At 44.6% G+C, this 14,588-nt stretch overlaps 1 protein-coding gene across 1 annotated transcript in view; it reads left to right on the top strand.

Annotated features, from left to right (window-relative positions):
* LOC149436767 (uncharacterized) overlaps positions 1–1,789 on the top strand; it is a 91,458-nt gene extending 89,669 nt beyond the window's left edge. Inside the window, exon 7 of the mRNA XM_089661485.1 lies at positions 551–1,789. Coding sequence (XP_089517611.1) covers positions 551–1,783 — 1,233 coding nt within the window. The 3' untranslated portion in view covers positions 1,784–1,789. The remainder of the gene's footprint in view (positions 1–550) is intronic.
* Positions 1,790–14,588: the final 12,799 nt, after the last annotated feature.

Genomic DNA, 14,588 nt, shown 5'->3' with positions numbered 1-14,588 from the left:
AGACCCCGCACCTCAGGTGAGCCTACGTCATCTGTCAGGGTGACCTGCCTGTATACCTATCCTGTTGGTTGGTCTTCTGCTATAACTACTTGTCTCTGAGCCTGACCTCTGACCAGCACAGAAAAATCTGACCCAAACATGGAGGCCGCTATAGCCTACCAAGAAAAATGTTCCGAACTGGAAAGTGTAGTAAAGGGGCAACAGGAGAAAATCCATGACTGTAATGACGATTGCTGGGCATATGTTCCCATGATGTTGCTAACACAGGCATGCCTCTGTCATGATGAGTGATAGAGGGGGTGGGGACCCTCATCCTATAATCCCCTCATCCTATAAAAGACAGTTCTGGTTGTTTCCTCACTCTCTGACTAAGGTCCATGAATAAAGAAATGACCTGGTAGGAGATCAGAGGAGCCATTTCCTAGTTCCCTTGAGGGTGGAATTGTAAGCTCCTCAGAGACCAAGCTGCCTGATTGGGGCGGAGTCCTGGTTTGGGGGAACCAATCAGCTCCTGTCTAGTAATCCTCTTTGTCTTTGTATTTTAGTCCATGGCCGGGAGATGAGGAAAACCTCCGAGGATTGTCTCACTTTGTCTCCAGACTGGAAAGTAGAAGATGAGGACATCACACAGTATAGTCCAGGAGAAAACCCGGCTCCCTCCAATGTCCATCCGGCACCACCCAGTGTAGATGAACCATCGGATTCCTCGTATCCTCAGACTGTGCGTGACCGGGCCGGCCTTCCAACAGGAAAGAGGTTCTCCTGTACTGAGTGCGGGAAGGGTTTTTGTTCTAAATCCAAACTTAATGTGCATAAAAGATCTCACACGGGGGAGAAGCCGTATTCCTGTCCTGAGTGCGGGAAATGTTTTTCAAGGAATTCCCATCTTTACAGACATCAGAGATCTCACACGGAGGAGAAGCCGTATTCCTGTCCTGAGTGTGGGAAATGTTTTTCAAGGAAGTCCCTTCTTTACACACATCAGAGATCTCACACGGGAGAGAAGCCGTATTCCTGTCCTGAGTGCGGGAAATGTTTTTCACAGAAGTCCAGTTTTTACACACATCAGAGAACTCATACGGGGAAGAAGCCGTATTCCTGTCCTGAGTGCGGGAAATGTTTTTCAAGGAAGTCCCATCTTTACACACATCAGAGATCTCACACAGGAGAAAAGCTGCATTCCTGTCCTGAGTGCGGGAAAAATTTTTCACAGAAGTCCAGTCTTTACACACATCAGAGATCTCACACAGGGGAGAAGCCGTATTCCTGTCCTGAGTGTGGGAAATGTTTTTCACAGAAGTCCAGTCTTTACACACATCAGAGATCTCACACGGGGGAGAAGCCACATTCCTGTCATGTGTGTGGGAAATGTTTTTCAGAGAAGCCCAGTCTTTACACACATCAGAGATCTCACACGGGGGAGAAGCCATATTCCTGTCCTGAGTGTGGAAAATGTTTTTCACATAAGTCCAATCTTTACAGACATCAGAGATCTCACACAGGAGAGAAGCCGTATTCTTGTCCTGAGTGCGGGAAATGTTTTTCAGTGAAGTCCCATCTTTACACACATCAGAAATCTCACACAGGAGAGAAGCCTTATTCCTGTCCTGAGTGCGGGAAATGTTTTACAAAGACTTCCAATCTTTACACACATCAGCGATCTCACACAGGGGAGAAGCCGTATTGCTGTCCTGAGTGTGGGAAATGTTTTTCACAGAAGTCCAGTCTTCATAAACATCAAAGATCTCACACGGGAGAGAAGCAAGTTTCATGTCCTGAGTGAGGGAAATGTTCCTCACTGAAGTCCTGTCTTCCTGTACATCAGGGGTCCCACACAACTCTGGAGGTATATTAGTGCCTTGAGTGCGGGAAATGTCTTCTAGATGAATGTTGCTGGACATCCCAGCTCTCATGTGGGGAAGAAGCACACCCTGATATACACCTCAGATATACTCCATGGCTGATCTTCATCATGGAAGAAACAGTTCATAAGGAGATCAGAGGCCCCCAAAGACATGGATGAAGTGTGGGACCGGGTTGGCCATTGATAGAAGGAGGAGAATAAAAATGGAGTCCTGCCCTGTGATTGGCTGAGTACATTTTGTGGTGGGAGATTTCACAAACACTTAGAGGTCTGTTTAAAAATAAATATTTCTACCTCCTGTATACCGGACACTTCCACCCCCTTCCTGCCCAGGCTGACTGGTAACTATCAGCGCTCTCACACTTTGAATGACAATTACACAGTCATGCAACATTGTACCCAAATTATATTTTTGCAATTTTTTCACACAGATATTTATTTTGGTGGTATTAAACACCACTTTTTACCATTTTTGCTTGTTTCTTGTTTTTACAAATAAATCGTCTTTCCTTCTAAATGTAGACAAAGGTGTATTCTGCGCCATTTCTTGGGTACAATAACCCCAATCAGTGTCTATGATTCAGTGTGTAGGAGAGTTATAGAGTCTACAAACTATGGGAGAGATGTCTGAAAATCCATCATGTCTGATGACGGCAGATCTCATTTCTGAGGACCAAAAACACCAGAACGGTACAAATTGTCAGAACTTTATCTGTGAGGAAATAATCCGTATACAATTCATGGAAACAGGCGGGATCTGGAATGAAGGAGATTCCCTACTAATTCTCACAAAGTAACCGACATCCCAGTTCTGTATTTGTGATAATTGGAAGACGAAATAAAACGCAATAATGTGCAAAAATATATATTTATTAATAATATAAATCAGAACAAAATGGGGATGAAATCTAATAGGTGATGATAAATAATAAACAATACAAGATAACAGTACAATGATCTAATCCACAATAATGGGGAGAAATACAAGCCAGCAATTACTTCCAAATATTAATGAATTACATCCAACTGTCTGGAAATGTCGTGTAAGAAATCAGTAACTCAGCAACATGTGACAACAGATATACAAATCCCCCCCGTGATCTCTCTACAGCCAGATATTCAACGCTCAACGTGTACCTTGCCATGACTTGATCTGGAATCCCATACACAGGCCAATCCAATCCGCTTACAATCTGAGATGAAGATGTAATGTTACATGAAGTAGGCTGCCTTGTCATATATATACTGTATACATCCCGATAAACCATTTTGAGTCTAGACCTACTAGCCAGGCACAAACCTTACTCTCCACCAGTTGCCCCACCCAACCTTGCCCAGGTCCACCTCCACCCCCAGCCCATCCCCCAACCCTGTCCCTAGCCCTGCCCCCAACCACACCCCCTTAAAGTTTATGAAATTACATTTTTCTTTAGAATAAAGAGTTCAAAATATAAAAAAACTGCAATTATAACTTTATTATGTCAATTTAAACATCACAGCAATAGCTTAATAGCAATCGGGTGCAATCAAAACATCAAGTTTTACAGCTTTAAACCTGGAGTGAACATTTTGTATTTGTTTTGTTTATCTCCTGCATCTTTAGTAACTGCAGTAAAGTCTCTTTTAAAAGATGTAAGTTTAGTTTAAGTATAGCATAAGAAAAAGTGCTTATTTTGATGCCAAAAAACATGGAATAATAATTACTGTAAACTGTATTTTTTATCTCCAGCAGAGACCTTAGAGAAGTGCGGCATTAAGAAAAAAGAAAAAAGTGCCTCTTTTGATGGCCAAAAAACATAAATAACAATAGTAAACATTTTGCATTTTTTATCTCCAGCATCTTATTAAAAGAGAGCTTAGAGAAGTAGTGCATTAAGAATAAACAAAGAAGTGCTTATTTAGATGCCAAAAAACATGTCATAACAATAGTAACCATTGTAACATAGAGCAGCCATGGATTGTGTTGTACAGCAGGACCAAGACTTGTGTAATACCATTTTTCTGATGCAAAATACCACTTCAATGGCTGTGTGTGGATTGCATTCTATTCAATTAAGAAAATAAAACACCAAAAAATGATTTTTTTTGGATGCCAAAAAGCAGTAGGAAGCCAGTTTCACATCAAGATTTTCTATGGTTTTCGTTGTACAGCAGGACCAAGACTTGTGTAATACCCTTTTTCTGATGCAAAATACCACTTCAATGGCTGTGTGCGGATTGCATTCTATTCAATTAAGAAAATAAAACACCAAAAAATGATTTTTTTTGGATGCCAAAAAGCAGTAGGAAGCCAGTTTCACATTAAGATTTGCTATGGTTTTCATTGTACAGCAGGACCAAGACTTGTGTAACGTCCCCTTTCTGATGCAAAATACCACTCCAATGGCTGTGTGTGGATTGTAATCTTTTAGTGGTGGTCCATTAACAGCAATCATCAGAAGATCATCCAAAGTCTCCCGTGTCAGTGATGAACGATAGACCGTCTTTATTCTGATTTGGTAGCTATAGCCACGTTCACATGAGGCGGTTGTTGGGGGAAGTTCGGCACAGAAATTGACCAGAGGGAGTATGTTGCTGAATCTTTCTTTCTGCTGATTCAGTCTTTTCAGAGTCTCATTAAAAGAGTCCATTTTGAATGGAGAGTTTGAGGTCAGCCCACTCTGCTTCTAACAGCTCAATTTTGTCTTCAAACTGATTATCAAAAACATGTTTTGCAATTCTGTGCAACTCAGTCCATCCAAAGTTGGGGATGTGAGCTTTGTCTGGCCAAGACACGCTGTTCAATATATGGACAGATTGTACAATATCTGAGGAGAACGAGGAAAGCCTCAAAATGAAATCTCTTTCTGCTTTGGCCAATACAGATTGGCGTATAGACTGAAATTCTGTCACCAGCTTGAAGGTTGGTCAGCTGCAGTCCATGTCGTTTTCCATCTTCTGTAAACTTACTAAGAAATTCAAGTTCGTTTTTTCCTTTCCCATCAGAAAGATCCTGAAGAGTTTTAACTGCTTGTTCTAGTTTGTTTTTTACCTGACAGATCATAAGTTCCTTGTTCTGAAGACTCTCTGACAAAGGTTTCAGCTTGCTAGAAAAATCGAATAGGAAATGTAAAAGTTTCACAAACGTCATCTGTTTCAGGTCTTTCAGGATGCCTTTAACTTTAGCAGATTCACATGATCCCTCAGATGATATCTGCTCAGAATGGCTCCCTACTGTCTTCCAGTGTTGCAGAAAAGCACGCAAGGCCTCGACTTTGCTGCATAACCAGCGCACTGTGTGTACATCTTTCATTTTCAAGATTTCCTCAAAGTGTCTGCGAGATCTTTACTGGTTGGCAACCCTTCTTGATCCACGTTACAAGGGTCAAGGTGCAGAGCTCATCCAGTCTTCCCAGAGGGAGCAGAGGATGAAACATCCTGAGGATGCCTTGAAATTGTGTAACACCTTTCCAGACACTGGGAGGTCACCATTTCCTGGACAACGTGTTTCTGAGGCTTCACTCTGTCAAATGAAGAGCAGTGGAGAAGGCGGCCAGCTGACCGATTAAACAGTTCTTTAGTCCTCAGCGCCCAGGACTGTTAGGTTTAAGCACCCATCGGCAGGGTCTGCATCATATGGTGCAGGATTATCTAGGGGCAAGAACAGACTTGGAGACCTTTCCAACTGATCATCCACTGGGTTACTGGGTCTTGAGGATGGATCACTGGCCAGAACTTGTTCAATATGCCATCAAGGTACTGGCCTGTCCTGCATCCAGCGTGCTTTCTGAACGGACATTCAGTGCTGCTGGAGGTTTTGTGATGGATAAAAGTGTGTCTGTCCACAGACTCCGCTGACCAGCTGACATTTATCAACATGAATCAATCCTGGATAATTTTTCTATAATTTTTAACAGTTTTTAACTGCAGGGCCCATGACTGCACCCAGCAATAGTAACTGTGAGGGGACACAGTGTTCAGGCACCACCAACACTGAAGGCCACATTTTTCTAAACCTGTATGAGAGGTGCATTACATATAATTAGAATTTTTAGAGCCGGGTCCAATCCTGCACTTGTCAAGAATAACTGAAGGGTTACGGTGTCAGTCCTGCTGTAGCAGGTTCTATACATTGTACAGATGTGCAACTTTGCAGGTAGTTTAAGGGGACCCCCCAGGCATGATATTTAAATTAATATTTTTTTTTTTTTTTTTTTTTACTTTAACCACTTGCCTACCAGGCACTTATACTCCCTTATTTACCAGGCCAATTTTCAGCTTTCAGCGCTGCCGCACTTTGATTGACAATTGCGCGGTCATGCAACATTGTACCCATATGAAATTTTGATCATTTGTTTCTCACAAATAGAGCTTTCTTTTGGTGGTATTTAATCGCCACTGGGCGCTTTACTTTTTGCGCTATAAATAAAAAAAGTGCAAAAAATTTGAAAAAAAAAAAGTTTCTTTGTTTCTATTATAAAATTTTTCAAACAGGTATTTTTTCTCCTTCACTGATGTGCGTTGATGAGGCAGCACTGATGGGCACTGATAGGCGGCACTGATGGGCACTGATAGGCAGCACTAAAGGGCACTGATAGGCAGTACTAATGAGGTGGCACGGATAGGCGGCACTAATATGCAGCACTGATAGACGGCACTGATGATGGGTACTGATAGACGGCACTGACTGGCATCACTGCTGGGCACTGACTGGCGGCACTGACTGGCACAACCCCTGGGCACTGACTGGCATCTTAAAGTGAATTGATGCTTCCAACAACAACTGGTGCCCTTCTAGGAGTTTATGGAGTCCAGCCACTTACCCCAAGATAAGGCAGCAGCAGTTACAGGAGCTCTGCATAGATGTACAAAAAGTCATTGGTTTCTGTGATACAGGTGCTTTCCTGACCATCATTGATCCCTGTGAGGTGAATTCTACAGGGAATTTCTTCTGTTGGGGTAATGGCAGGACTTTCTGTTGACATTCTCCAAGGGAATGACCTGTGAGAATTTAATAGTCTGTTTCTTAGGAGTGTGACCCAGAGCGCTAGGAGTAGAACACAAATCTGGGACAGGCGTGATGCAAGACGCAAATTCATCACGGATCTACCCTGTTAACTATGTAAAGGTTCAGGTCAATCCCACCAACACCCCAAGGTTTAGGGGGGGATCTCTTGGTTTGGAAAACAGGTGGAGACATTTATGGAACAGCACCCCAGACTGGATGCTGTAGATGAAGACAGCGAGGTCACATGCAGGCTAATTGTCCCGAGTTGTAGGGAGAGGTCCAACTTTACAGCCACGGCTGGAAAACATCTCACAGCCATCCTTCCGGGATGTCCGGAGGGCACTCCACTAGGTAAATGATAAGCTGACTTTGGCTTGTATGTGCGATAGCCCGTCGGAGGCCCATCTCCATGACTACTCCAGCGTGCCGCTGCCTCACTGCGCATGTGTGATAGCCCGTCGGAGGCCCGTCTCCATGACTACTCCAGCCTGCCGTCGCCTCACTGCGCATGTGCGATAGCCCGTCGGAGGCCCATCTCCATGAGTACTCCAGCCTGCCGTCGCCTCACTGCACATGTGCGATAGCCCATCGGAGGCCCATCTCCATGAGTACTCCAGCGTGCCACCGCCTCATTGCGCATGCGCCCCCACAGCCACGCACCTTTTGGTGTGCATTCCAATTCACCTCCAGAAGCCATATTTGGCAATGGCAGCACTTGATCTCCCTCTCTGCCAGTATAGTAACACTACTCATGAATATTCCATACATCTAAAGACAAAGATCTGCCCAATGACCCCACTGACAGCCCACACAAAGCAAGGACATTCTGGCTGCCATTGAAATGTATGTGTATACCTACTTTGTGTTCACATTTATCTCCATGGAAAGAAGCCAACAATTGAGGAACCAGCAGGCTTTTATCCAAAGGAATTATGTATTCAGTTCATTCATTTTTACTTTTTATACATTGTGCTGATCCAACAATATTATCCCCATGAACCCCAATGCAGCATTCCCAATATGTCATTATTTATTATATGGGGATATATATATATACACAGACTATATGACCTCCTCATGTATATATTACACTGCCCTGCGTTTCTTACAGCTTTAATGCCGGTGAATGTTTCTAATGTCTCTTACTATACCTCTTGATGTGTAATGTATTGTTGCTTGTGTGAGCATGTTGTGATGTCACCTTTGTCCCGCCTCCTTTCCCGGGACTGCCCAACCCAAGTGGGAGGGTCCAACCTCTGTCCCAGGGTATATATAGAAGAGGATTGTCATTGCCAAGTCAGCTCTGATGAAGAAGGGACTCCCTTCGAAACGCGTCAGCCTGACTCTGAGAACCTTCCCTCGTGTTTAGACTCGCGCTGGTCTCTGATTGGTCAAGTCTCACTAAGGACTTTACACGCTTGTTATACTTCTCTGTTTGTGAGGATATTTTCACATCCAATAAAATCACATTTTACTGAGGTAATGCACAAGGTTGGTGCGCTTTTTGTTTCGCTTTTCAGTATTGGTGGGGCTTCCCCAGCCTTGTTTAGAGCCGCACAACCTTTGATGCCTTGGTGGGGAATTTCTTCAAGTTCCGGGTCCATCTATCCACCCTTGTTCTGGGCCATAGAGGGCAGGAGGGGTTGTTTTGTGTTTACACCCGCAGTACCATTACTCCAGTCACTTTCTGGGTCGTTACCATCCCCCATTATTATCACTGTCCCAGCCCTTGCAGCCCTTTCCATCTGTGGGAGGAGCTGAGTCTCCACCTCCTCATTAACACTGGGAGGCCTATAACAAACTCCAATGATGACCTTTGTAGTACCGCCCCCCATGTGCAGTTCCACCCCTAATACTTCAGCCTCATCACACTCTCCTTCAACTAGGTCCTCTTTCACACTCGCTCTGAGATCACTTCTCACATAGAGACAAACTCCACCACCTTTCCTATTTCCCCCGTCTCTCCGAAAGAGAACCTAGCCAGGAATATGAATGGCCCAGTCATGTGAGGAATGAAGCCAAGATTCAGCAATACCAATTCAATCCTAGTTCTCTTCATGCACCAAACCTTCCAACTCACCTATTGTGCTGGGCACACTTCTGGCATTGGGGAACAAACACTTTCATTCACTGACACCTTGTTCATTCACTGACACCTTCTTCATTCACTGACACCTTCTCCATTCACTGACACCTCCTTCATTCACTGCCACCTTGTCCATTCACCGACACCTCGTTCATTCACTGACACCTCGTCAATTCACCGACACCTTGTCCATTCACCGACACCTTGTCCATTCACCGACACCTTGTCCATTCACTTACACCTTGTTCACACGGATTTTGAGTATTTTTTATTTTCATACAAATGGTACCAATTCCACTGGTTGTTTGTAACTCCAACAAGTACTGACCCGTCTGATCTGTCTACCCATTAAAACTGAATTCTCCCTCCCCCCTCCATCCTAGTTTATATACTCCTCCAGCCTTCCCATAAACCCCTCCCCCAGCACAGCAGACCCCTTCCATTTATATGCAGACCATCTCTAGCATATACAGTGCAGGAAATGTGTATTTGCTCCCCGGCTGATGTTTAATGTTCGCCCCTCACACAGAAATGATCGGTCTAACAATGGAATGTTCGGTGTAACACAGAGACAGAATACAACAACAAATTCAGCAGAAATGCGTCTAACAAATGATGACTGATCTGCATGTTCATGAGGGAAAGAAGGATTTGATCCCCTTCACAAAACATGACTTAGTACTTGGTGGCCAATCCCTTGTTGGCAATCAGGTCAGATGTATCCTGGAGTTGGCCCCCAGGTTTGCACACATCTCAGGAGGGATTTTGGCCCACTCCTCTTGGCAGATCCTCTCCAAGTCATTAAGGTTTGGTGGCTGATGTTTGGCAACTCAAACTTTCAGCTCCCTCCACAGATTTTCAATCGGATGAAGGTCTGGAGACTGGCTAGGCCACTCCAGGACCTTAATGTGCTTCTTCTTGAGCCGCTCCTTTGTTGCCTTGGCCGTGTGTTTTGGGTCATTGTCATGCTGGAACACCCATCCACGACACATTTTCAATGCCTTGGCTGAGGGAAGAAGGTTCTCACCCAAGATTTGAGGGTACATTGCCCCGTCCATCGTCCCTTTGATGCGGTGCAGTTGTTCTGTCCCCTTAGCAGAAAAACACCCCCAAAGCAGAATGTTTCCACCACCATGTTTCACAGTTGGGATGGTGTTCTTGGGCTCATAGGCAGCATTCCTCCTCCTCCAAACACGGCGAGTTGAGTTGATGCCAAAGAGCTGGATGTTGGTCTCCTCTCACCACAACACTTTCCACCAGTCCTCCTCTGCATCATTCAGATGTTCAGTGGCAGACTTCAGACGGGCCAGGACATGGGCTTTCTTGAGCAGAGGGACCTTGCGGGCACTGCAGGATTTCAGTCCTTGTCGGCGTAGTGTGTTACCAATTGTTTTCTTGGTGACTGTGGTCCCAGCTGCCTGGAGATCATTGACAAGATCCTCACGTGTAGTTCTGGGGTGATTCCTCACTGTTCTCATGATCACTGACACTCCACGAGGTGAGATCTTGCATGGTGCACCAGACCTAGGGAGACTGACACTTGTTTTGTGTTTCTTCCATTTGTGAATGATTGCACCAACTGTTGTCACCTTCTCACCAAGCTGCTTGGCCATAGTTTAGTAGCCCAGTCCAGCCTTGTGTAGGTCTACAATCTTGTCCCTGACATCCTTGGACAGCTCTTTGGTCTTTGCCATGGTGGAGAGTTTGGAATCCGATGGTTTGATTGCTCCTGAGGACAGGTGTCTTTTATACAGGTAACACAATGAGATTAGCAGAACTCCCTTTAAGAGACTGCTTCTAATCTCAGCTTGTTACCTGTATGAAAGACACCTGGGAGCCAGAAATCCTGCTGAATGATAGGGGATCAAATCCTTCTTTCCCTCATGAACATGCAGATCAGTCATCATTTGTTAGATGCATTTCTGCTGAATTTGTTGTTGTATTCTGTCTCTCAGTGTTACACCGAACATTCCATTGTTAGACCGATCATTTCTGTGTGAGGGGCAAACATTCAACATCAGCAGGGGAGCAAATACACATTTCCTTCACTGTAGGCTGCACCCCAAAAGTCAGCCCAGTGCTCTAGGTCAGGACTACATTTTTATTCTTCTCCTGCAATCAATGGTCAACACGGTCCCACACTTCATCCATGTCTTTGGGGGCCTCTGATCTCCTTATGAACTGTTTCTTCCATGATGAAGATCAGCCATGGAGTATATCTGAGGTGTATATCAGGGTGTGCTTCTTCCCCACATGAGAGCTGGGATGTCCAGCAACATTCATCTAGAAGACATTTCCCGCACTCAAGGCACTAATATACCTCCAGGGTTTTGTGGGACCCCTGATGTACAGGAAGACAGGACTTCAGTGAGGAACATTTCCCTCACTCAGGACAGGAAAATGGCTTCTCCCCGTGTGTAATCTCTCATGTCTGTGAAGATTGGACTTATCTGAAAAACATTTTCCACACTCAGGACAGGAATACGGCTTCTCCCCCGTGTGAGATCTCTGATGTTTACGAAGACTGGACTTCTGTGAAAAACATTTCCCGCACTCAGGACAAAAATACGGCTTCTCCCCCGTGTGAGATCTCTGATGTTTATGAAGACTGGACTTCTCTGAAAAACATTGTCCGCACTCAAGACAGGAATATGGCTTCTCCCCCGTGTGAGATCTCTGATGTTTATGAAGACCAGACTTCTCTGAAAAACATTTCCCGCACTCAGGACAGGAATACGGCTTCTCGCCCGTGTGAGATCTTTGATGTGTGTAAAGATTGGACTTCACTGAAAAACATTTCCAACACTCTGGACAGGAATATGACTTTTCCCCCGTGTGAGATCTCTGATGTGTGTGAAGATTGGACTTCCGTGAAAAACATTTCCCACACTCAGGACAGGAATATGGCTTTTCCCCCGTGTGAGATCTTTTATGCACATTAAGATCAGATTTAGATTGGAAACATTTCCCGCACTCAGTACAGGAGAAGCTCTTCCCTGTTGGAAGGCCAGCCCGGTCCCGCACAGTCTGAGGTTCCTCAGGATACGAGGAATCCGATGGTCCATCTACACTGGGTGGTGCCGGATAGACATTGGAGGGAGCCGGGTTTTCTCCTGGACTATACTGTGTGATGTCCTCATCTTCTACTTTCCAGTCTGGAGACAAAGTGAGACAATCCTCGGAGGTTTTCCTCATCTCCCGGCCATGGACTAAAATACAAAGACAAAGAGGATTACTAGACAGGAGCTGATTGGTTCCCCCAAACCAGGACTCCGCCCACATCAGGCAGCTTGGGCTCTGAGGAGCTTACAATTCCACCCACAAGAGAACTAGGAAATGGCTCCTCTGATCTCCTACCAGGTCATTTCTTTATTCATGGACCTTAGTCAGAGAGTGAGGAAACAACCAGAACTGTCTTTTATAGGAGGGACAGTGATGAGGGGATTATAAGACGAGGGTCCCCACCCCCTCTATCACTCATTGCCATCTTCCCAACACAAGAAGTACTGCACTTCCTTATTTACTCCATGATTTAGTCATGAAGAACAGCGGGGCTGAGCCCCACCAAAGGTCAGAGAGTGAGGAAGGGGGTAGAAAAACCAAGATGAAGACTGGACTGATCCTGAAGACCACCATCATTGGGGTATTGACTCCTCCCTCATTATCACTTTCTGTTTAAGGGTCCAAAGTTGGAGGATGTTATCACATTATTATCACCATGTAAAAGTCTGTGCTCCAATCACATCATCCGATATAAAATGTCCAGCTGGGAGGAAATGGGTGTAACAAAAGAGAATCCATATTATGTGTATATATAGCAGTGGGGGGAGGGGGGAAAGCAGGAGTCTGGACTATGGAATGTACAACATGGAGTATATAGTGCAGGGGTCAGGAGTATGTAATGTACAACATGGAGTATATAGTGCAGGGGTCAGGAGTATGTAATGTACAACATGGAGTATATAGTGCAGGGGTCAGGAGTATGTAATGTACAACATAGAGTATATAGTGCAGGGGTCAGGAGTATGTAATGTACAACAGAGTATATAGTGCAGGGGTCAGGAGTATGTAATGTACAACATAGAGTATATAGTGCAGGGGTCAGGAGTATGTAATGTACAACATAGAGTATATAGTGTATTTTGTGTTCATGACCCACCTGTGCTGATCTCTGTAGGAGTGTCCTCCTCTATAAATGTCCCCGTTATTCCATCCTCCTCCATAGACTGCTGATCATCCCTCACATACGCCTCTTCTTCTTCTGCTTTAATCTCAACTTTTATATCTATCAGATCTTCACCCTAAACCAAGAAAATTAGAAATTTCACATAATATATAAATATAAGCTAACATGAAAAATCCAAATATTATCTCCACAAGTCCATGTTCTAGATGCTCCATCCCACCAACCTTGTAATGGTGAGGGATGGTGTGATCTTCCTGTGTGGAATCCCGGGAATACAGAGGACGGGGACATCTCTCTGGTGGGTTCCTGGTATTAGGTGGCTCCATCATATCCTTGTGTCCTTCTGAAAACTCCTCCATCACTCCATACTCCTCATCCTCCTCTTTATACTCTTCTTTAACATCAATATTATCATCCCCGAGGATTCCACTCTAAATGCATAATACAAATCCCATCAATGGTAACAATGCAGATAATGTACAGATCCTAATGATACTATCAGTGATTGTTCCTCATCTACCTGATGATGGTGAGGGATGGTGTGACCTTCCTGTGTGGAATCCCGGGAATACAGAGGACGGGGACATCTCTCTGGTGGGTTCCTATAGCTGGATGACTCCACCATGGTGTCCTCGTACAGATCTTTGTGTTCTCTTAGAAGCTCTGACTCCTCCATCCCCCCATCCTCATCCTCATCCTCTTTTATCTCTTCTTTAACCTCAACTTTAGGATCTCTCAGGTTTCCACTCTGAATATATAATAAAATGACATCAATGGTAACAATGCAGAGAATGTACAGATCCTAATGATACTGATAATGATCAGTGATTGGAGAATATCCCAGAATTCCCAGCACCGCTCACCTCTCCTGTCAGCAGCTCCATCATCTTCTTGGTGACTTCTAGAATCTTCTGCATGTTGTGTCTCTCAGGGTTTAGGGAGTCACATGGAGGCACTGTGATGGTCATATGATCACCTGACTTCAGAAGAGGAAATCTCTGTATTGAGGAACCAATAGGAATATTATGTTAGACTCCCAGAATCCTCCTCACCTCTCCAGTCAGGTCTGTGTTTTATTAATAGAGATGAGAGTGATGTCATGTGACCTCCCAGAATCCTCCTCACCTCTCCGGTCAGGTCTGTGTTTTATTAATAGAGATGAGAGTGATGTCATGTGACCTCCCAGAATCCTCCTCACCTCTCCGATCAGGTCTGTGTTTATTAATAGAGATAAGAGTGATGTCATGTGACCTCCCAGAATCCTCCTCACCTCTCCGGTCAGGTCTGTGTTTTATTAATAGAGATAAGAGTGATGTCATGTGACCTCCCAGAATCCTCCTCACCTCTCCGGTCAGGTCTGTGTATTATTAATAGAGATAAGAGTGATGTCATGTGACCTCCCAGAATCCTCCTCACCTCTCCGGTCAGCAGGTAGATGATCTCCAGGGTGAGGTTTAGTATCTTC

This window comes from Staurois parvus, unplaced genomic scaffold, assembly GCF_062004578.1.
Source record: "Staurois parvus isolate SC_StPar_1 unplaced genomic scaffold, SC_StPar_1.0 ptg001345l, whole genome shotgun sequence".
Taxonomy (NCBI): Eukaryota; Metazoa; Chordata; class Amphibia; order Anura; family Ranidae; genus Staurois; species Staurois parvus.
The sequence above is the reverse complement of the archived record's forward strand: the minus strand, read 5'-3'. Positions and strand labels throughout refer to the sequence as shown.